General features: G+C 36.7%; 1 protein-coding gene across 1 annotated transcript; it reads right to left on the reverse strand.

Annotated features, from left to right (window-relative positions):
- Positions 1-14,343: 14,343 nt before the first annotated feature.
- Positions 14,344-14,661, reverse strand: LOC137747723 (uncharacterized). The gene has a single exon (XM_068487902.1). It carries the CDS (start codon positions 14,659-14,661, stop codon positions 14,344-14,346), a length of 318 nt encoding a protein of 105 aa, XP_068344003.1.
- Positions 14,662-25,061: the final 10,400 nt, after the last annotated feature.

Consider the following 25,061-nt stretch of genomic DNA (forward strand, 5'->3'; position numbering starts at 1 on the left):
GAGGTTTGGGGCCTTAGAAGCTAGGTTAGAGTGCTTTTGGGCTCAGTTTCCTCCCTTAGATGGGCCTTAGCTCTGTTGACCTTGACGAGGTGACTTCTGGCCCCCCTTACTATGCCTATGTTGGTATTTTGGATGTTGATTTGTGCTATAATGTGCTTCAGGCATAGTAGTCGACCCAGTAGGTCAAGCTTGATGATTTTTCATCAACAGCTAATTCTACTTTTCAGCGAGAAGTAAAACAGAGATCAAATCCAAAAACTTAGTGAACTTCTGAGACATATATTGTTGTTGTAGGACAACATTGGTAGCAAAGAAGGTCGAATATGTTTTCTCCAGAAGATCCTATTCAGTCAAGTTCTTATTATAGAACTTGAGAAGTGATCAAATTCAACAGATTTCAGAATTATATTCATTCACAAACTTAAAGTCTTGGAAACGCAGATGTTGCCAGTCATGTCTTGCTTCAGGCAAGAAGATGTCCTTTTGGTGATCAAAGAGATCAGCCAAAGTGACCCAATGTACTCATAGATATTCCTCAGCAAGGTATTCGGTTTGCAATGCCTCATGAATGTGTCTTCGGATAAAGATCATGGCAATGGCTTTCTCAGCTTCGCCAACCGGATTGTCCATCTCATCTTCAATGGCGGGACGCAAATTCTTTGCAGTGAGGTGGAGCTTCACATCTTGGACCCACTTGAGGTAGTTTCTTCTAGAGACCTTTAAAGTGGTGAAGTTAAGTTTGTTCAAATTTTACATGCTTCTATCATAAAATAAATTGACAATGATGTGGTTAGTGTAATGGAGAAAAAATCAATCCATTCACGTAGAAGTAAAACATTCAGGTTCTAATTGACATGTATTAGTTTAAATTTACATGAAAAAACTTCAAGTTTTCATGGGTGCTGTTTTTTAGGAAAACTTCAGGTTTTCAAACAAGGCATGTTTTTAGAAACTTCAAGTTTCGAAAGAATTATGAACTTCAAGTTCATATGTTCCTGCAGACAAATGCAAATATATATACAAAAATATGCAAATAGATTTTCAGGTGTAGAATTATGATTGAATTAATTATTTGGACCTTGGGCCAAAATTATAGTGTGGGTGAAAAATTATAAAACCCGTAAGGCCTAATAAAAAAAAGAAAAAGGCAATTAAACTCGGGGCCCAAAAATATAGACCAAAGTTCACGGGTGGGCTGAGAAAATTGGTGTCATGAGGTCTAGGCCCAAAAATTGGGCTGGGGTAGGCACGTGCCTTGCATGTGAGCAAGATCAATCGTTACAGCGAAGTGGGCTATGAATGCAATCCCAAAAATAAGGGCCTAGACAGGATATGATCTAGTGTGACGCGATGCGAGTGCACCGATGCACCAGCTGCAAGCTAGGATCGAGTGCATGCTAGGACATGGATGCACCAGCGCTGGGCTGGGATTCGATACAACGTGGGTGTAGGGGGAACACCAAAGCCCAACGGGCTAGTGTCACATGGGCTTAAGGTGATCAGCAGCAGGCCTAGGTTCGCACGCCCAAATAAATAAATAAAATTAATTATTGTTGCAAGCCGAGAAGAGTCCATGCCTAAATGGTCGTGGGTCAGACCAAACACAAACCCCAGTTGTGATGGGTGTGCGTATTGGAGAAAAGGATCGGCGCTGCTGTTTTTGGCGGTTTTGTCTAGGTTCAGAGAACTCAGGGCGAGTCACGAGGGTCAACGATGACCACGGTGGTGAATGGAGAAGGTTAATCTCGACGTTCAAGAACCAAACCCTAGAAATTTCAAATCGGATTTTCAAGAAATTCCGATGAGATTCAAGTGAATCTCGGTCCAATTTTCATCGAGAACGATTTCTGGTCGTCGGTGACAGTGACCAGAGGCTCGAGGCGGTGGCTGCAGGCCATGCCCGTGGTGGTCGTGGATAAGGATGCCATTAATGGCATCGAGTTTTTCTGAGTTACAAAGCCTGGAGCTTTTGGCTCTGTGGCTTGGTTAACTCGGCTCGGCGTAGGGAGCCAAACGACTTAACTTTCAACCATCGTACTCAGAGTTCCCAACGAAACCCTAATATAATTTTTTTCTGTTTTTTTTTTCAATTTCAAGATTATAATTCAATACATATTTAACATATAGCAGATGTTTGATGCAATTCATGAAGATATCAATTCACATAATTCAACAATTATGGGTATAATGCATACACAATTTATGTAGAATCTAAAATTTGAAAAATGTAAAGTGGGGTCATGCATTATGGTGAATGCTCATGCTATCAGAGTTGCAAAATATCAAGATAAAAACCGTTGTTTTGGAAGAACCTGATTGCGTGATGATATTGATTAATTGGTTTGATGCAGAAAGCTTCCACATTAGATTCTTAAGCGCAGGGGTAGGAGAATGCTGATAACGTGTTGTGGTTTATTTTATCTGACAGAGAGAGAGATGTGTTTGCAGGGTTGTGTAGAGGTCTTACGTAGTGCTTTTATTTATAGTATTAAGGGAGGCAAGAATCCTTCTCTTCCAAGGAATACAGGTCATAATATGAAATAATAACTATAATCAAATCTAATTTAGGATTTAAAGAAGCACACTTAAATACAAAGTTGTTTATAATATATATATATATATATATATATATATATATATGTGTGTGTGTGTGTGTGTGTGTGTGTGTGTGATTAATTGTTGATTCCAATCCAATACTAAACAGTGTAATGGAATACATAATCTTATGCGAAGCTCCAAATGGCAAAAAAACACTTCACGCCTATTTTATCAGTCAAAATATAATTAGTAAAATACATCATCATATGTTGAGCTACGATAGTTTACAAACTACTTAAAAATGCCAGTTGATCCTTAGCAATTGAGTAGATATTTAAAAGCTGTCATTTATTTATGCATTCGATGTCTTAAGTTTGGGGAATTTTTTTTTTTTTTTTTTTTTCCTACTATTATTTTTATCAAAAAAAAAAGAAAATTGTGCTCAGTTAAAATGAATTGCCACTTTACCACACCTAGTACTCGGCCCAAAAGTGGGTGGCCCAACTAATTCTTCTACGAAACCGGATCAAATGTCGACAAATGCATACACTGAGACTGGGCTTGGGCCAGTCCACACCAATTATTTGGGCTACCTAGGAAAAAATAAACGCTGCCGCTTTTTTCTTTTGCAAGAGATTTTTCTGCACATTTTGTTTTTTCTTTTAATTCTCCTATATTGTGGATGTCATATGATTCGAATTTGAGACATTTATAACACTGTGAATGAAAAATATTGGCAGACTAAGAATTAGCGGTAATTGTGGTCCAAAACCCACCATCTTAAATCTATGGAACAAAAAGTAGATATTTGTTTTTTGGGCAATAGGTTAGTCAAAAGATAAAACATGTAGATCAAGTTTAGGTGAGATTGTTATCTGCTTTACAGGTCCAATCTTTAGAAACAAGCCAAGTTTAAAAGATGCATGATTTTGTTTAATCTTTCGTTATTCCTAAACCATTACTATATGCAAACAACATCCCCTAAAATCATCCATAAAATATACATAAAATCATAATAAATTAACATGCAATTGGCAACCTTTTCCATCTGTTTTAGCATCTTAAATCGAAGAAAAGTGTTATTCCCACACTTATTTTTACCTCTCACATATTTTTGGTAACTTTTTATCATTAATCTTCTTCAACTCATTCATTCCGATAGCCGAAAATCGAGAGAAAATGTGTGAGAAATACAATTATAAATAGCACTATCCAAATTGAATTGTACTAGGCTCTACTACACATTAATTATAATTAAGTACATTTATTTTTGCACTCGAGATGTTACGCTTGAATGTTTCTTCCACTGCTAACTATATAATGTCAAAGAAATCTTTAACATGACTTGACCTTGGGTAGCCTCGACAGGGAGCGTACACAACGAAGTAATCGAGTAACTACAAAATACGAACAAGTCAAAGCATTTAAAATTCGATTAATTTTGTATTAATGACCGACTATCTATCATATATGCAATATTATTACTATAATGTGCACATAGATGGAGCCAATGAAGGCTCAATGGGGGCAGATGCCCCCACTCAAGTAATTCGTTTGTTTAGTTGTAGATTACAATTATATAATATACACGGATTATCTTTGAAAAAAATATATGTATCTGATATCTAACATACATTCATTCTACTTAAACTCCATATCGAATATTATATCAGCAATAGTGCTCTTGTTCTGTTATTCAAATCGAAAAAAACCCTCTCCCACATACCATGTACTTATGTTTTTCTCATCACTTTGCCACTTTCCACTACTATATTGAAATTTTTGTAACATTGGAATTGTGATACATCATCATTTGAAATCATCCTTAATATCATATTGCTTATAACCATACTATAATAAGATTTTCTTAGTTGTTTTTGGTTGCCCCCACTAGAAGAAATTTTTGGTTCTGTCCTTGAATGTGCATGCATTGACAATTGACAAGTATCATACCTAACAATAATTCTACGTAAATCACTATACTTAGCTTTCACACTGTTTCCATGAGATCGTGTGGCTAGGATGGAAGCATGCCTTATAACCTAACCAGAAATCTGTTTGCCCTCATGATGGAGAAGATGGACGTCGGTTCCAACCAGAGCTTTCGATCAACCACGTCGCAAAAGCAAGAAAATTCGCACAATTTGTAGGTTGGGTTCAAAGACAAAGCGATATCTGAATTTTCAAATTGCCCAAAATGATAAGGTGGAGGATCCCCATATATCTGAATTTGCAAAGACAAAATGCGAGGATCTTCGATTCTTCTGGAGTTTGAGATCGAAATTCGATTGGTTTATGTCTTCCTTGTTCGTGAGACAGTTCTTTCTCCGTGGAAGTTCCGTTCCAGGAAAAGAAAAGAATAAAATAAGTCATGTCAAATGTCAAACGCGCGATCTCATTACCAAGCTACTGAATCTCATTTTTTTGCAAAAAGATCCTCTCTTTAAAGAAGCTGATTGTATACATATTTAGTGTAGTAACCCCAACGCATCAAAAAGCTTTTACAAAATTATATACATTATTCTTTTCGTAATCAACACTTCATATTCTTACATCTATGATCAACTCCAAATAAAGTCATCCATGCATAGGTAATAGGTTACTAATAAAAAAACAAGGCATGTATTAATCAATTGTTACTTTTATCGGTTACACATGAAAAAGAAACATGTCGCATACATAGAAACTTTTCAGCAACACAACCTCGTACACCATGTGTTATTATAGATGAATTGTTTTTACTTATAACATATTCGTCAAAATGTCAATGTCAAATGAATTACTGTGGTTTTGGCATTCTTTAATTTCCTCCACTTAGCTCATCTAACAGTTTGCTTCAATAGTTTGAGGTTAATTTCAATTATACTGCACAGTTGAGGTTTTTTTTTTTCCTTCTTTAACTCCAGCAATGTTTGCTTGATTCCAAATTTCCAATTGATTTCTTTTGTGTGATTTCTTTTAGCTTTTTTTTATAATGCACATTTGGGTTTATTTATTGTAGTATCATCCACAACTTTGTACAGGAAACAATTATGAAGAGATGGTTCAAATTAAAAAGAAAACAATAAGGTTGGTAGCCTTATATTGTAAAATATTACTCTTATCACTTGGATTAAGGTGTAACCTTATGTTGTGGTATATGTTTATGCTAAATATATACCATGAGCAATGCTTTGCTATTTAAAGATAAGTAGGAACTCCTATTCAAAATTCTTCGCGTTCCACTCACAGAACTTTGTACTTATGGTAGAATCATTTATATTATGAATCACTTAATAAAGATTACCTCTGTTAAAAATGAATTAAAACTAAGGTCATTGTGTCCATATATTGTAGTAAATACATGGATGGTTCGTAATGCTTTTTATCAATTCTATTCATTTGTTTCCATACATTTCAATAATAAAAGACCTTAATGTTAATTGATTTTTTTGCAGAGGCGATCTTCAGGCCTGGCCCAAGCCCAATGCGGGCAGGGCGACCGTCTGGGGCCCCAAAAAATTGGGGGCACCAAAATTATTATGGTGATATATTTATATATGTTTTTATAAGAGTATAAATTTATGAAATTTCGTTTAGTGACAAAGAAATTTAACTAGAATTGGTGGTTTTGTTGTTTAAAATTAATGAGGAGGTCTTAAGTTCAAAACACCATGTGTACTTATTTACATTCCATTTTTTACAAATCTCTTTTCATAACAGTATAAATTTATAAAATTTGGCTAAATGATCAAGAAGTTTAATTAGAAGCAATGGTTTTTGTTGTTTAAAATTAACGAGAGGTCCTAAGTTTGAAATGCTATGTGCAAGTTTTTTTTTTTCAATTTTTACAAATTTTCGTTTGGTTGTTAATTTATTTACTAGCTAGTATCTATGTGGGTTGCTATTTTCAATTATCCGTTCCAATTCAAGTCTAATCTTCAACAAAGAGTAACGTGTAGACTAAATTTTTAGACCAAATTTGCAAATAATATTACGTGTCATCAAAATGTTTAATTTAGTGTTCATTCATTATGTATACATAACCTTAAAGACTCGAAAACATTATTATTTTTTTTAGTCTTATATTGACGAGGTTAGTAAATAAGAAAAAAATATCTCACAATTTATACAAAAACACTTTAAAAGTTCAGATGAAAAACAAAACTCATAATCAATCTACTTGTAAGCCCTTTTTTGGTTTCCTTATCTCGATACAAAATAAATTAGTTATTCCGTGTTTATAAATTATTGAATTTGAAGTGTTTTTCTAAATATAATTTTATCGATGTCTTATGTGTGAAAACAAATAATTTTTTTATATGAAGTGAGACACATTTTTTAGCGTCGCCCCAGGTCTCAAAAATCTCTAGACCGGCCCCGGCGATCTTTATAGAGTGATATATAAAATGAACAATTCTGATTATAAACACAAAATTTTATTAATCAGCTAAAACACTTTTGAGTATTTGAGTGGGAACTCCTACTCATCATTTGAGTAACCGAATATTATTCAAATACAATATTATTTGTTAAATATTAGTAAATATCTCATCTTCCTACAGTTTGTGTGATCTGACTTTACGTTTTCTACATAATTTGACATACAGGAATGCACAAAAGAATTTGGTATGTTGTTTACAATTTACAAGATTGTTATAATATATTGTGTGCTCTGACTATTAGTGTGGTACTTTGACGTGATGGGAAACATGATTATTATAGGTCATGGTAAAATACACCTTACAAAAGCCTAGAGAAGATACTCTAATTAAAAGTAAAAAACATCAAAGAACAACACAATGTAAAATGAAAATAATAGAACTATTAAGAAGATTCTCTTAAAATAAAACTTTTCATCAAGAACTATTTTGAAAAAAAATAATAATAATAATGAGTCGCGCGTCGAATGTTCATGTCGACTGTGGAAAACGTGCAGAAAGACTAATATTAATAAAAATTTTGCGGCTAAAAATTAAAGTTAGGTCATTGATCGGTTTATTGAAGTAGGAGAATCGCATGTTCTCCCAAAAGGTCCAAAACCAATATATTGAGGACATACCAATCGCGTGTTTGGATAATGCTACGCAGCGGCTGACATGACACATCAACGTGTTTCACAAGCTAGTGTTGAGAATTATTTGATAGAGACACAAAATGTGACATTTTTATGAGTGGCAGTGCTTCCAAATTTTAATTATTCTTTTGCAAGAGACACATAACCAAATATTTATGATTCGAATTTGAGACATATAACCAAATAAATTGGGCTACATTTTCATTTTTTACCAACGAAAAAATTTGGGCTACCCATGAAAAAATAAATGCTGCAATTTTCTTTATTTTGCAAGAGATTTCTCTACACATTTGTTTTTTTCTTTATTCTCTTATTGTGGATGTCATAGGATTCGAATTTGAGACATCTTACAACACTGTAAACGAAAAATATTGGCAGACTAAGAATTAGTTACACTTCGCCCTTCTCTCCAAAAGTGAGAGCTTTTCTCTCTAGAATGAGAGCCCTTCTCACCGTTTGTGTGAGCCTTTCCCTTCTTCGTTCCTTCGGTGGCACCGGCCCTAGCTTCGGTTAGGGTCGGTTGCCATATCCTGTTTCCTTTTTTCTTCTTCTTCTTTTCTTTTCGTTTCTACTAATGTTTCTTCCTTTTTTTCCCTCCGGTATGTCCTCTTCTTCAATTCCTGTTGGTATACCTCTCCACATCTCTTCCTCAGTCTGATCTTCAACCATATTTCCTATTGAGTTCGTGTGTAGAGATGATATGTTTTTCCTGGCTCTGGTGTTTCCCACACCACCACATTCTCCTTGATGTTTGTCGTTTTCAGTAGTGTTGCTCGTGAGTTTCCCCGAGCTTCTTACTGGTAGTTGGCTAATCCCTCTTTGGTGCCGACTGTCTTGTTAATGGCTATGATTTGGTTGCTGTTCGGGGTTGGCGGTGGTGTCTGAGGCGGCGATACTCGGTGGTGGTTGACGTTTTTAGTTAGCTGACCTTGACCTCTGTTGGTGGAGGGATTTCGGTAGAAACTTCTCGGCTGTTGTGTGTTTTTTAGGCTTCATTGTTGTTAGGCCCTCTTTGTATTTTTTTGTTGGTTTTGGCCCTTTTTTGGTTGTGTATAGTTTTAACTTGGACCCTTAGTTTGCTTGTAAATTTGGGTTTGCTGTTTTAATAAAAGTTGAGGGAATTTTGACTGTAGCTTGCTACAATCAGACTTTTACCTATAAAAAAAAAATAAAAATAAAAAAACTACCATTAAATCTATGGAACGAAAAGTAGATATTTGTATTTTGGGCAACAGGTTAGTCAAAAGATATACATGTAAATCTAGTTTTGGTGAGATTGTTATCCACTTTACAGGTCCAATCTTTAGAAACAAGCCAACTTGATTTTGTTTAATCTTCAACTTGATTTTGTTTAATCTTCAACTTGATTTTGTTTAGTCTTTCGTAATTCCTAAACCATTACCATATGCAAACAACATCCCCTAAAAAGCATCCATAATATATATATATATATAAAATAACATACAATTGGCAACCTTATCTATCTCTTTCAGTATCTTAAATTGAAGAAAAGTGTCATCCACACACTTATTTTCACCTTTTACCCACTTTTGTTAATTTTTTTGTCATTGATCTTTTTCTATTTATTCGTTCCGACAAAAGGAGTGTGTGAGAAGGAAAATTGTGAATAGCACTATCCAAATTAAATTGTACTAGGCTCTACCATACAGTCCAAGGTTATAAAACATTAATTATAATTAAGTACACTTATTTTTGCCCTCAAGATGTTTTTTTTTTTTTGTCAAACAATAAATTTGTTAAATTAGATGTTAGATTAGGAAGCCGACGGGGTTCAAACCACATCATAGTGCAAGAGCAACACTCATCTTCACTGTGGTAGAGGGCCACTTACTGCACTTGAGATTTTATGTTTGAATTTTTCTTCCACTGCTAACTATATAATGTCAAAGAAATCTTTAACATGACTTGACCTTGTGTAGCCGCGACAGGGAGCATACACAACGAAGTAATCGAGTAACTACAAAATAGGAACATGTCAAAGCATTTGAATTCGATTATTTTTGTATTAATGAACGGCTATCAATCATATATGCAACATTAGTATTACTGTAATGTGCATGCATTGACAATTGACAAGTATCATATACCTACTAATAATTCTACGTAAATCACTATACTTAGCTTTCACACGATGATCAGCCATCGGATTTGTTTTCAATCATCGTGTGGCTAGGATGGAAGCATGCCTTATAACCTAATCAGATATCTGTTTGTCCTCATGATGGAGAAGACCGACGTCGGTTCCAACCAGAGCTTCAGTCGACCACGTCGCAAAAGCAAGAAAATTCGCACAATTTGTAGGTTCGGTTCAAAGACAAAGCGATATCTGAATTTTCAAACTGCCCAAAATGATAAGGTGGAGGATCCCCATATATCTGAATTTGCAAATACAAAATGAGAGGATCTTCGATTCTTCTGGAGTTTGAGATCGAAATTTGTGGAAAATATGGAAGAGAATGCTTTTTTTTCATTATCTTTCTCTACAAGATTACAAGGATATATATACATGATACAAGTGTGTAGGTAGGACAAGGTAGCCGTCCTAGTGTGTAGGTAGGACAAGGTAGGACGGCTGTAGGACGGCTAGTGTGTAGGTAGGACAAGGTAGGACGGCTGTAGGACGGCTTGACGGCTGTAGGACGGTTGTAGGACGGCTAATTCTTCCAATACTCCCCTTCAAGCTGGATCAAGGAGGTTAATTGATCCAAGCTTGGAGAGCAGACCTTGAAACTGAGGAGAAGCAAGAGACTTCGTGAAAATATCAGCAAGTTGATCTTGGCTTCGAGTGAATGTGATTTGAATTACCTTGGACTGGACTTGTTCCCGAACGTAGTGACAGTCAACTTCAATGTGTTTGGTGCGTTCATGGAACACCGGATTGGAGGCAATATGCATAGCTGCTTGATTGTCACAGAAAAAAGACATAGGTGTGTTGATTGAGAACCCCAAGTCCGAGAGAAGGCCCTTGAGCCAAATGAGTTCACATGCAGTGGAAGCCATGGCTCTATACTCAGCTTCGGCACTTGAGCGAGCAATTACATTTTGTTTTTTGCTCTTCCATGTCACGAAGTTTCCTCCAACCAACGTGCAGTAGCCAGTAGTGGATTTTCCATCAATAGCATTCCCTGCCCAGTCAGCATCGATGTAGGCAATGATTTGAGTATGACCATTGTTTTTCATGACGATTCCCCGAATGACCATTGTTTTTCATGACGATTCCCTGACCAATGGAGCCTTTGAGGTATCTGAGAATTCTTTTAACAACATTTAAATGAGCTTCAGTGGGTGCATGCATGAATTGGCTTACAAGACTGACGGCGTAAGTTATATCCGGTTTGGTGATGGTGAGATATATAAGCTTACCCACCAATCGTTGGTAGTAATTGATATCACTGAGAGGTTCTCCTGTCAAGTCCAACTCCAATTTGCTATCAAGAGGAGTACGAGTTGGTTTGCAATCCATCATCTTCACTTCTTGAAGTAAGTCAATCACATATTTCCTTTGACTAAAAAAAAGTCCCTTGGGGGAAGTGGCCAGTTCAATCCCAAGGAAGTATTTTAAAACTCCTAAGTCTTTAATGGAAAATTGTTGATGAAGAGAATGTTTAAGAGTGTGAATCTCATCAATGTTATCACCTGTGATGATGATATCATCAACATAGATTAGTACAACTAATTTGCCAACTGATCCTATTCGAACAAACAGGGAGGAATCAGCATGACTTCTCTTGAACCCAAAATTTTCAAGTACCGAGCTTAATTTGGCATACCAGGCACGAGGAGATTGTTTCAAGCCATAGATTGACTTATGAAGCTTGCAAGCCATACCTGAATTCTGTGCTTGTGGATGACCCGGGGGTAGTTGCATGTAGACTTCCTCTTCGAGGTCTCCATGTAAAAAAGCATTTTTTACATCCATTTGGTACAATGGTCATTCATGGTTCACTGCAAAAGATAACAAAACCCTTATTGTGCTCATCTTAGCCACGGGAGCAAATGTCTCCTTATAGTCCACTCCAAAAGTTTGAGTAAAACCGCGAGCCACCAATCTTGCCTTGTGTCGTTCAATTGAGCCATCAGAATTAAACTTGATTTTATAGACCCATCGACTGCCTACCACCTTCTTGCCTTTGGGAAGTTGAACTACACTCCAGGTTTTATTTTCATTCAAGGCTTTGAGTTCTTCTTCCATGGCTAGCCTCCACACAACTTGACGATTGGCTTCTTGAAAGTTCCTTGGTTCACTTTCATAGGACAGTTTACTGAGGAAAACTGCATGAGAGTGAGAGACTTTGGAGTAATTTACAAACTTGTGAATAGGGTACTTGGCATGGTAAGTTTCATAGTCTTGCAGCCTTGATGGTGGATGTCGATCTCGAGTCGGATTCCTGCGGGGTTGAGCTGGGATCACAATAGGTTCAGCTCCACTCTCTTGTATAGATGTTGTGTTATGGTCATGGGGAACTACTTGTGCTTCTGAGGCTTCAGTGTCGTCTCCAATAAGCAGGTTGTCATTAAGAGTTGCATGAGAGTCCCGGTTGTGAGGTAGTGAATGGACACAGTCACTTGGTTCGACTGGATTTGGCAATGGGAAGAGATCTAGGAAATGCTCCCCCTGACGATTTTGATCTGATGATTTGTTGAAATATGGTTGGTTTTCATCAAACCGTACATCTCTTGAGACAAACATCTTCCTGGAGCACGGATTGTAGCATTTGTACCCTTTTTGGGTGGAGGAGTATCCCATGAAAACACACTTGACAGCTTTGGGATCAAGCTTGTCTCGGTGATGGGATTGAATATGAACATAACAGGTACATCCAAAGATTCTCAGATGGGAAAGATTAATTTTTTTGTTTTGCATAACCTCAGATGGTGATTTTGTATCCAGAACACGACTAGGCAGTCTGTTGATAAGGTAGGTGGCTGCAAGAACTCCTTGAGACCAAAACCTCTTAGGCACATTCATTTGCAACATTAGCGCCCTGGTTTTTTCAAGTAGGTCCCGATTCTTCCTTTCGGCAATTCCATTTTGCTGAGGAGTACCTACACAACTTGTTTGATGTATAATTCCATGGGTGCTCAAATAGTTAGTCATATTTTTGGATGTATATTAAGTGCCATTATCAGAACTTAGTATGTGGATTTGGGACGAAAAATGGTTCATGACAAGATTATGAAAATCCTTGAAAGCATCCATAATTTCACTTTTGAATTTTAGGAGGTACAACCAAGTGGCTCTTGAGAAATCATCAACAAAGATAACGTAGTACCTATAACCATCAAAAGACTCTAGAGGTGCAGGTCCCCAAACATCGGAGTGCACCATCTCAAACAACTTGCTAGTCCTAGACATGGAAGAATTGAATGGGAGTCTAGTAGATTTTGACAAATGACAAATTTCACATACAAGGGAGGATTTGCATAAACTAGGGAACAACGTAGACAACACAGATTCTGAGGGATGTGCTAGGCGTTGATGCCACAACCGATGTTCTAGGTTTGAGCTGACTTGGAACCCCTTTGGAACATTGAGGTCCTCTGAAAAATAGTACAGCCCATTTAGGTAGTGACCTTCACCAATCAGCTTCTTGGTGGCTAGATCCTGAAAAACAACATTGTGGGGGGAAAAATTGCACGACAGTTTAGAGAGTTTGTAATCTTTCCTACGGACAATAATTGAAAAGGAAAAGATGGAACATATAACGCTGTGGACTCAACAGTTTCTGAGATCAGTTTAACTTTCCCTCTACCTAGAACTGGCACACCTCTACCATTTGCTACAGAAACTAGTGATGGTTTAGTGTGGCTTTCAAAATCGTATAGCTTAGAATATTGATTTGTCATGTGATCTGTGGCACCTGAGTCTATAATCCAAAAATCATGAGAGTGACTAACATTTAGAGCAGTTGAAAGAGCACACATGATACCTGGAATGTCTCCTTGAGGTACATGACCAGATTCAGCTAAGAACCCTGCAAATTGTCTAAGAAGAGCAGTTTGACTTTCCCCAGTCGACGTTTCACCTGTGCTTCCTTTTCTGGTTTGAAGGTAGGTTGAGAACTCATTCAACAAGTCAGCCGGATTGGCTGTAAAGTTCATCGACCCACTGATGGATGTAGCAGCAGCAGCATGGTACTTGTTTGTATGTGGTCTAGCGTGTGAGCCCTTATGATCTCTTAAAGGCTTGTTCTTAAACCTTGGCTTCAACTCAGGGTGCAATATCCAGCATCGATCTATTAGATGTCCAACATTATTACAATGTAGACACTTTAATCTGGCCTTTTTCCCTTGTATACTTTATCTCCAAATGACTTGTGATTTGTCACAAAAGCTCTAGCCTCAGACACACTAGGTTTTACGTCAACATTCATGACTTTTCTGCGTACTTCTTCTCGCTGGATAGTAGTGCAAACACTTGCAAATGATGGAAGTTCGGGATTCATTAGAATATGGCTTCTAAGATCTTCATATTCAGAACCCAAACTTGCAAGCAAATGAAAGATTTTGTCTTCCTCGGACCTTTTTAACAGTACGGCAGCATCGATAGTGTGTGGTCGATACATTTCTAGTTCGTTCCACATGTTTTTCATGCAACCGAGATGATGAACAAAGGATTTATCACCTTGTTGAAGACTTGCAAGATTCCTCTTAAGCTGGAACACTCGAGCAACATTGTTTTGATTTCCATACATATCCTTGACTGCTTTCCAAAGAGCACTAGAGGATTATGAAAAACTGAAAATTTCAGACAGCTTAGGATCCATGGAGTTGAGGAGCCACGACATGACCAGCTGGTCTTTGCACAGCCATGCTTCATACTCCGGCGATGCAACGTCAGGTGCTTCAATACTTCCATTGACGAATCCAAGTTTGGATCTTCCTCCAAGGGCAAGAGATATTGATCTGGACCATGGAAGATAGTTAAACTCATTTAACAACACAGAACACAAACGTTGGTTTGGGTTGACTTCAGCTTCTGGAAAACTAAAGCGAGGAGCTGTGAAGCTTTCAGCTTCTGAGACAAAAAGATTATCTTCTGCCATTATCAAAACGAATGTGCAGAAGAAGAGAAGGGACAACAATGGAGTCAGGCCGGTTAAGGTTCCGTCTCTGATACCATGTGGAAAATATGGAAGAGAATGTTTTTTCTCATTATCTTTCTCTACAAGATTACAAGGATATATATACATGATACAAGTGTGTAGGTAGGACAAGGTAGCCGTCCTAGTGTGTAGGTAGGACAAGGTAGGACGGCTGTAGGATGGCTAGTGTGTAGGTAGGACAAGGTAGGACGGCTGTAGGACGGCTTGACGGCTGTAGGACGGCTTGACGGCTGTAGGACGGCTAATTCTTCCAATAAAATTCGATTGGTTTATGTCTTCCTTATTCGTGAAACAGTTTTTTCTCCGTGGAAGTTCCGTTGCAGGAAAAGAAAAAAAATAAAATAAGGCGTGTCAAATGTCAAACGCACGATCTCATTACCAAGCTACTGATCCTGTAATCTCATTTTTTTTTTTTGCAAAAAGATCCTCTCTTTAAAGAAGCTGATTGTATACATATTTAGTGTAGTAACCCTAACGCATCAAAGAGCTTTTACAAAATTATATACATTATTCTTTTCGTAATCAACACTTCATATTCTTACATCTCTGATCAACTCCAAATAAAGTCATCCATGCATAGCTAATAGGTTACTAATAAAAAAAACAAGGCATGTATTAATCAATTGTCACTTTCATCGGTTACACACGAAAAAAAAAGCCTGTCCCATACATAGAAACTTTTCCGAAACACAGCCTCGTATTCCAAGTGTTATTATAGATGAATTGACTTTGCTTATAACATATTCGTCAACATGTAAATGTCAAATGAATTAATGTGGTTTTGGCATTCTTTAATTTCCTCCACTTAGCTTATCTAATAGTTTGCTTCAATAGTTTGAGGTTAATTTCAATTATACTGCACATTTGAGGTTTTTTTTTGTTGGATTTTAGACTCTAATCCAACGGTTAATAGGTCAATATAGTTAATAAGGATTGATGTGGAATGTAACTGTGATCATGGTTTAATCATAAGCTATAACTTGGACTCCAAGTAAAGGTATATAACCCAGTTATAATTGGAGAATAAGGGATCTTGATACTATCCTATTTGGATTGAGATTTGGTAGATTATATCCTTGTACAATAAGGGATCCTACTGTATGATTATGGGAATGTACGCCGGGGTTGTAGTAGTATAAATACCAAGGGAAGGTCCCTGCATACACCACTGAGACACATACTTAGAGAACTCCCCATAAGTTCGAGTAATACAGTTGTGGTGAGTGTGCAAAAGATCGACCTTTGAAATTCATAGTGTTCGAGAAGGAGGTTGCTGCAACTACAGTGCTTGGTGCGTTAAGGAAGATGCCTTCTCAAGGTTATTTCGATGGTGTTTTATTATACATGAACGTATTAGGTTTAATAGTTGGTATCAGTGCCAACATTTGTGTGATTAAAATCTATAAAGAACTGATGTACATGACATCATGATAGGAGCATATTTATGTGCCTTAGTTTGCTTGTTTTCTTGCATTTATGTTGCTAGTACTTAGTAATTTTAGTACTTTAAGCTATTTTCGTGTGTTTGTAGGTCCAAAGGGCTAAAGGAGCAAGAAAGTGCATTTTGGAGTAGTTTGGGGCATTAAATGGATTGCATATGCTTAAAGCCAAGTAGATGGACGAAATTGAAGACCAAACCATAGTCACCACATATCATACACTTATCATAACCATACACTTATCACTTATCATAACCATAACCATACCTTCCCCCTTGCATTCCAGCCACTCCACATTCATCACCAACACAATCATCAACAAAAGAACTCTCTAATCCGTGCATTCCCCTTGCATTTCCAACCTAATCCACATGCATTCATCATCATAACCTAGCTGTCATTCCACATGCACATTCACCCCTAATTCCAGCCTTGTCGTGCACATCACCACACATTCCAGCCATTCCACACACCTTTCCAACCTAATCCACATGCATTCATCATCATAACCTAGCTGTCATTCCACATGCTCATTCACCCCTAATTCCAGCCATCCCACTTCATCATTGCAGCCACCATTTACCCCTTTCTCCACACCTTGCCGTGCACATGCATTCCCCTTTTGCAATTCCATTCTTTCCCATTCTATAATTCACCCACATGCACCCATAATCATCCACACCTTGCAGCCACATTCATCACCAAAGAACTCATCATTGTCGTGCACATTCCCTTGCATTTCCAGCTTTCCCCTTTCAATAAACAATCAGCCACATTTCCAACCTAGCAGCAACCCTTTAATCATTCCCTCATAGCTGTTATTCACATGCTCTTCCATCCATTCTCTCCCTATAAAAACCATACACACTTCACACCAAAGAGAATCCCTTGAGCCGTGCATCACACATTCATTTTCAGCACAATCACTTCAAAGCCGTGCATAACCTTCCATTTCCAGCATTTCTCCTCCATTGAAGCCACTCCAACCACTCCCCATTCCATTCCACATACAAATATAACCCCAAACCTATCCTTAGACCTTGTGCCGCAACAAAAAGGAAGAGAAGAGGGCCTAAACGTTCATACAATTCAAGTTTGAGTTGTTGGAATGTTTAGGTGTTTCTTTTCCTTTGATTTCAATGTTTAATTTCAATTCTCTTTGTCTTGTACATATGAGGAACTAAACCCCCCTTGGCTAGGGGGGGATTCGAAATATATGTTTATGCTTGCAATATGATTTGATTACTTCTAATTGCGTTTCATAAGTTGTGAATTGAATTTACTTATCTATGTGAATTAAACTGATTTGTGTGTGTTGGTTGAGAGTGCACGCTTAATAATCATGCGTAAATCTAATGCTAGGATATAAGGAAGTTTCACCTAATCGTTACAAACTTATATTCACAAGTAGTAAAAGTTGATGATCTCAATTGCGTTAAGTAAATTCTTGGCATAAGTTTCATGCAGTTCATAGTAACAAGTGCTTCGTCAATGCTTATGGTTTTCAAAGAACTTAATGATTCTTGCTTGTATCTCTATTATGCAATTCATATAGGGAACTTGTGGGAAATGCTTTGGGTTGTCGTATGCAATCATCCAATTCAATAACGTTAGGAAAATCTGAGGGTTAATTAGTGCAATTCACGGTTAATCTGGGGCGTTGAGAATTCATGGTTTATTGAAAAGCAATTGGAAATCGTTTTATATGCAAGTATAACATGTATGGAGATGAACCCCTTAGCTAGCTTCCCATCCATTCCATTCCATCAAATTCCTTTAATTACAATCTGTGCATTTAGTTTAATTTCGTCAAAACCTCAATCCCCCTTTACTTTATTGTCCATTTTAGTTAGAAAGTGTCTTAGTTTGTGTTTCTAAGTGTTTTGAATCAATTTACTACGCAATTTCGTCCAAAGTAGTCAAAGTGCTCAAAACTGCCCAGATTGTGTTTTTAAGGCAGTTTTGAGTGTTTTAGGTGCTGTTTGAGTCTTTTGGTTTGTTTTAGTTTTTAAGTGTTTAGTTTTGCATTCTTTAAGTCTAGTTTAGTGTTTTAAACTTTATTTTACGTTTTTGAGTCAGTTTCCAAGTGATTTTGCAATCCCTCCTAATCCCCGGTTAAGAACGATCCCTACTTATATCTATACTACAATTGTCAAAAAGAGGGTTTAATTTGTGTGCGTATAATTCCCGCATCACATCATGCATGCAATATGAATGAACTGATGTTTCTTTAAATTTCGATTATGGTTTCTTTTCCCATGCTATGCTTAATAATTGCATGTATGAAGTTTTGAAATATTTTCCTTGCATATTTATAAGAATTTCAACTAAGTATAGGACTAAGTAATATGCATAAGAGAACTACAAACAAGTGCCATGAATGTTGTGCTTGCATTCAAGAAACCCTAAAACTGTCTACCATGCATAACTAGTGTAAAGAACTGTTTTGGCCTATTCAAACTAAGAAATTCTTTGCTTTAGAAGTCTTGATTGTTACGCATGTTTGATAATCGAAAGTTTCAAGGTTCATAACATGCTGGAAGTTATATCAGGATTAATGTTTTTTAGATGTAATTGAATGAGTGAAACACAACAAATTCATTTCAATCATTCAAGAACTGCTAAAAATTCAAGGTTTAAATTGATCAACTTGTATCAGTAACCATAACAATGAGGTTATATCCCCAAATAAAGGTGTGACTAATCGACATTGGTTTAGTTACTGATAGCTCAATGATAACATATAAGATGCATGAGCTGTGAAAGTTAATTGCCAAACAAAGGTGGATGGCTTTCATGTTGTACCATTACTTATGCAAGTTATATGTTTTGCATTGATACTTATTAAACTTGAAAAACCAAACAAATGTTGAGTTGTTTCAATTATACAGAATATAGAGTCATGAGTGCTTATTTTCGTTTGAAAATCTTTTAGTAATTAGCTCATTGAATTCAATTTAAACACTCAATAGAACCAACTATAAGAAGTGGAGGCAAGATATTGTAATAACTCTAGGTCTCATGGATTTCGCTTTATCTCTAAGAGAGAATGAACCAGCTAAGCCTACTGAAGGTACAGCTGCAGAAAAGAAGAATGAATATGAAAAGTGGATTAAGGCTAACAAAATGGCATTGCTAGTGATCAAAAGATCAATGTCTGATTTGGTTCGATGGGCTATCACTGAATCAGACAATGCTAAGGCATACCTTGATTCCATAGAAGCAGAGTTCAAATAGTCCGAGAACGCAGAAACTGGAACACTCATGAACACTCTTATAACCACTAAGTACATTGGTGGTGATGTGAGAGAACATATTCTCTCGATGGTTGATGCAGCTACAATTCCTTACCTCCTGAGTACTCTCAGTTGAAGAGTACTTACATAGCTCAGAAAGAAAAATGGGACCTGAACAAGTTGATTGCTATCTGTGTGCATGAAAAGCAAAATATTCGACAAGATAAGGGGAAGAAACAAGTCGATGCAGTGTAGAATGTCAATCTTGCAAGTCCTCCTAATGAGAAAGACAACCCTCCACAGAAAAACAATAAAAGGGCTACAGGAAGAGTCAATAAGGGCAATAACCATCTAAGAATTCATAAGGGTGTTGGAATGAAATGTTTCTTTTGTAAGAAGGTATGACATCAAAAAAATGAGTGCACTGGGTATAAACGTTGGAAGGAAAACAATGAAAGTAAGAAAAACAAAGGTATGGTGCATAAAATTTCAGTTTGTTTTGAATCAAATTTGGTTGAGATATCTTATGATACCTGGTGGCTTGATACTGGTGCTACAATTCATGTAACAAACTAATTGTAGGGGTACATTAGTAAGAGGGTGCCAAACAAGGATGAGGTGTCAGTGTTCATGGGTAATGGAGCTAGAGTTGCAGTGGAATTCATTGGAGTAGTTATGCTTGAATTATTTTCTAGTTTTTTGCTAGATTTGGTTGATGTTGCTGATATACCTTCCATGAAAAGGAACTTAGTTTAAGTTAGTAGGCTTGTTAAATCAAAGTTTATATTAATGAGATTGGCTTTTCAATATTTTGAAGTTCCAACCTAATTCGTGATGGAGTATTGACTGGTGACACGTTCAAGCTTAACTGCAATATACCAATGAGTGTAGTTAACATAATAGGGCACAAACAAACACTGATAAACGACACCTCATCCAAGTTATGGCATAAGAGATTAGGGCATACTTCAAAAGAGAGAATGCAAAGATTAACTAGAGAACAAATTCTGCCATCACTGAACTATGGTGATTTCAACATTTGCACTAACTGCATTAAGGGTAAGTTGACAGATAAGAAGAAGAAGAGTTCAACTAGAAGTACAAAGCTACTAAAATTAATCCACATAGACATTTGTGGACCTTTTCCAACACAAACACACGATGGCTACAAGTATTTCATTACATTCACATATGACTTTTCCAGGTTTGGGTATGTATACTTGTTGGCTAAGAAGTTTAGTGCCTGTGCTATTTTCAAAATTTATAAGGCAAAAGTAGAGAATAAATTAGAATGTAAAATCAAGGTGGTAAGGTCTGATAAGGGTGGAAAGTATTATGGAAAGTTTAGTGAATCTGGGAGACAGCCTGGTCATTTTGTATTGTTTCTACAAGAGCATGGAATTGTTGCTCAATACACCAATCCAGGTACCCTTGAACAAAATAGAGTTAGTGAAAGAAGAAATAGAACCTTGATCGAAATGGTAAAGAGCTTGATGAGTAATTTGAAGCCACCTACTTTCCTTTGGGGAAAAGCAATCAAAACTGCCAACTACTTGCTAAATAGGGTCCCTAGCAAGTTTACCCCTAAGACACCCTTCGAGTTATGGACTAACAGAAAACTAGTGTCAAATCACTTCAGGATTTGGGGATGCACAACATAAGCAAGAGCATACAATCTAATAGAGAAAAAGCTAGAACTTAGAACAATCACATGCTTCTTTGTAAGGTATCCAAAAAGAACCAAGGGTTACAGTTCTATTGCCCCATTCTTACTTCAACATTTATTGAAACTAGGAGAGCCAAGTTCATTGAAGAAGTTAATGATGTTCAATGGGAGGATAATCTTGATTGGAATGAAGATACTACAGTAATGCAAGAAGAAAACTTAGGTAATGTTATGACAGATGAAGTTGTTCTACCAATTCTAGTGCAAAGCGACCGAGTTGTAGAACCAACATAAGTTGTTTAACAAGAAGAAGTGATTGCAGAAGAACCTGTGCAGTTGAACAACACACTAGCCATTCAAGAATAGAACTTTGAGCCTGTGCTTATGGAAACCAGAAGATCTATTCACACAAGAAAGCTTGCAATCTCATATAATTTCCTTGTGTATTTGCAAGAGGTTGAGTTCAGTAGTCAAGAAGAAGATCCATTAACCTTCAAGAAGGAAATTGATAGTCTCAATAATGCACATTGGCAAAAAGCTATGCAATCAAAATTGGATTCCATGAATAAGAACAAAGTGTGGGAGTTGGTTGAGCTATCACAAGGATGTAAACCAATATGCTACAAGTGGGTTTACAAGACTAAGCGAGACTCCAAAGGTGATATCAAAAAATACAGAGCTAGACTTGTAGCTAAGGGTTATACTTAGCAAGAAAGAGTTGATTACAATGAAACATTCTCTCCAGTCTTTACAAAAGACGCTTTTAGAGTGATCATGGCACTAGTGGCTCACTTCGATCTACTCCTGCATCAAATAGACATTAAAACTACATTCTTGAATAGAAATCTTGAGGAAGAGATCTACATGAAGCAACCAGAGGGTTTCATTCAAGAAGAAAGAGAGAATTTGGTCTGTAAACTTAACAAGTCTGTTTATGGATTGAAACAAGCCTCGAGATAATGGTATTTGAAGTTTGATGAGGTTGTTTCATTACATGGTTTCAAAGAAAGCCCTAGTGATGTGTGTGTTTACATGAAAATGAATGGAAACTGTTTTATTTTTCTCATTCTTTACGTAGATGATATATTACTAGCATACAATAATGCATCATTGCTGAGTGACATCAAGAAATTTATGTCCAAACGCTTTGAGATGAAGGATATGGGAGAGACAGCTTTTATTCTTGGTATTTAGATCACAAAAGGTCGAAGTAGAAGACTACTTTGTTTATCACAGTGAGCATATATTGAAAAGGTACTTAAAAGGTTCAAGAATGGATGTGATGTTCCCATGACAAAGGGAGAAAAGCTCAGTTAGGATAAGTGCCCTAAGACTGAGTTTAAGAAGAAAAAAATGGCTAGCAAGCCTTATGATTCTCTCGTTGGGAGTCAATTATGCACATGTATATACCAGACTTAATATTGCATATATATTTTTTGGTCAAAAATGAAGCTTCATTAATGAAAGGAAGATACAATTTGTGCTAGAAAGGTCTACACCTAAACAGAGCACAAAGCTATACATAACAAAGCAAACATAAGATAGAGGACAAGCCCAAACAAGGAGAGCTACAACTCCAGTTACAAAGAGAGGCCCACACTGATTTAGGCCCGTAGGCTACAAAAGAAACAATAAATAGTAAAACCCTTAAATCCCGAAGCCAAAAACCGATCACCACCGCCATATCCGCCATTACCTCTGTGAAGAAGGACATCGCACCAAACAGAAAAATGCACCCGAACCAAAACCAAGATCTGAGAGTATTGCACAAAATCAATCCACCAAGAGCCAAATCCACCATAACCACACCTAAAAGGAAAGTCACCAAACGTAACAAGGGAAAGGGGAGGACAAAGAGGGTGTGTAAAACACCCTTGTTTCAACGTGAATCGTTCCACACTTCGCTCATTTTTTCCAGTAAGCCGGATCGATAGTGGGCTGTGCGAGTTAGGTCTTGATTAAAGATAGAGCCCAATACTCGTAGATCTAATCATGGTTTAAAGTCGAGAAAGATGAAGGGCAACAGGAGGAAGGTAAGAGACCAAGGTGTGATAAGGATGTATAAGGGGGATGACGGTGAACGACCGATGATTGAGGAGAGGGAAAAAAACTGACACCAAAGCTCATATAGATGAGGCAAAGCTCAGAAAAAAAACATAAACAAAAAAAAAAGACAGGGAATGGAAGAGATAGGGTCAGTGGTTATAAAAACTCATGAACACTTATGTAAGTTCATAGTCTCTGATAGTTCTAAATGAGTAGTCTTTACTTGACAGAAGTATGCAAGAAGCTTATTAGGTTAAATCATGCTTACTGATTCATTAAAGTTCTTTCTTGAATTAACTAATTGACCTAGTTGGAGAATGTTGGATGTTAGACTTTAATCCAATGTCTAATAGGTCAATATACTTAATAAGGATTCATATGGAATGTAAGTATGATTAGGGTTTAGTCATAAGCTATAACTTGGACTCCAAGTAAAGGTATATAACCTGGTTATAATTAGAGAATAAGGGTTCTTGATATTATCCTATTTGGATTGAGATTTGGTAGATTATATCCTTGTACAATAAGAGATCCCAGTGTATGATTATGGGAATGTACATTAGGGTTGTAGTAGTATAAATACCAAGGGAAGGTCCCTGCATACACCACCGATACACATACTTAGAGAACTACCCATAAGTTTGAGTAATACAATGGTGGTAAGTGTGCAAAAGATGGCCCTTTGAAATTTATAGTGTTCGAGAATGAGCTTGTTACAACTGCAATGCTTGGTGTGTTAAGGAAGATGTCGTCTCAAGGTTAGTTCAATGATGTTTTATTATACATGAACGTATTAGGTTTAACATTTTTTACTCCAACAATGTTTGCTTGATTCCAAATTTCCAATTGATTTCTTTTGTGTGATTTCTTTTATCTTTTTTTATATTGCACATTTGGGTTTTTTTATTGTAGTATCATCCACAACTTCGTATAGGAAACAATTATGAAGAGATGGTTCAAATTAAAAAAATAATAAGGTTGATAGCTTTATATTGTAAAATATTACACTTATCACTTGGATTAAGGTGTAACTTTATATTGTGGTATATGTTTATGCTAAATATATACTATGAACAATGCTTGGATACTTAAAGATAAATAGGAACTCCTACTCAAAACTCTTTGTGTTCCACTCACAAAGCTTTGTGCTTATGATCATAATCATTTATATTATGAATCACTTAATAAAGTTACCTCTATAAAAAATGAATTAAAACTAAGGTCGTTTAGTCCATCTATTTTAGCAAATACATAGATGGTTCGTAATGTTTTTACCAATTTTATTCGTCTATTTCCATACAGTTCGATAACAAACGACCTTAGTATTAATTGATTTTTTAGCCGATCTTTATAGAGTGATATATAAAATAAACGATTCTAATTATAAACACAATGTTTTATAAATCGACTTAAACACTTTTGAGTATGAACTCCTACTTATCCTTTGAGTAGCCGAGTATTATTCAAGTACAATATTATTTGTTAAATATTAGTAAATATCTCATCTTCCTACAGTTTGTGTGCTTTGAGTTCTTACATTTTCTACATACGTAGACATACAGGCAGTGGCGAAGCCACGTGAGAGCGAGAAGTGGCGGCCGCTACTCCCCTCGTCGGAAAAACAAGACTGGAGCACTGGTTTTGCCCCTTCGTTCTTCGGAAAATCCACTGGTTATGCTGTTGTCCTTCATCCCGATCTGTTTGGATCTGCTTTGCTTGCAGCAGAGCTTTCATTTTTTTTTTTTTTAAACAACCAGGCCAAAACGACGTCGTTTTGGTCCTGGTAAAAAAAAAAAATTTAAAAAAACCTGAAACGGTGCCTTTTCGATAAGTTGGATATATATATATGAGGGGATCGCGTGTCCCCCATTCCATTCATCTCTCAACCTCGCGTGTCCCCCATTCCGTTTTCAACCCCCAATCAGAACAGCAAAAGATGCAGCCTTGCTCCCC

Source organism: Pyrus communis, chromosome 1 (assembly GCF_963583255.1).
Source record: "Pyrus communis chromosome 1, drPyrComm1.1, whole genome shotgun sequence".
Classification (NCBI taxonomy): domain Eukaryota; kingdom Viridiplantae; phylum Streptophyta; class Magnoliopsida; order Rosales; family Rosaceae; genus Pyrus; species Pyrus communis.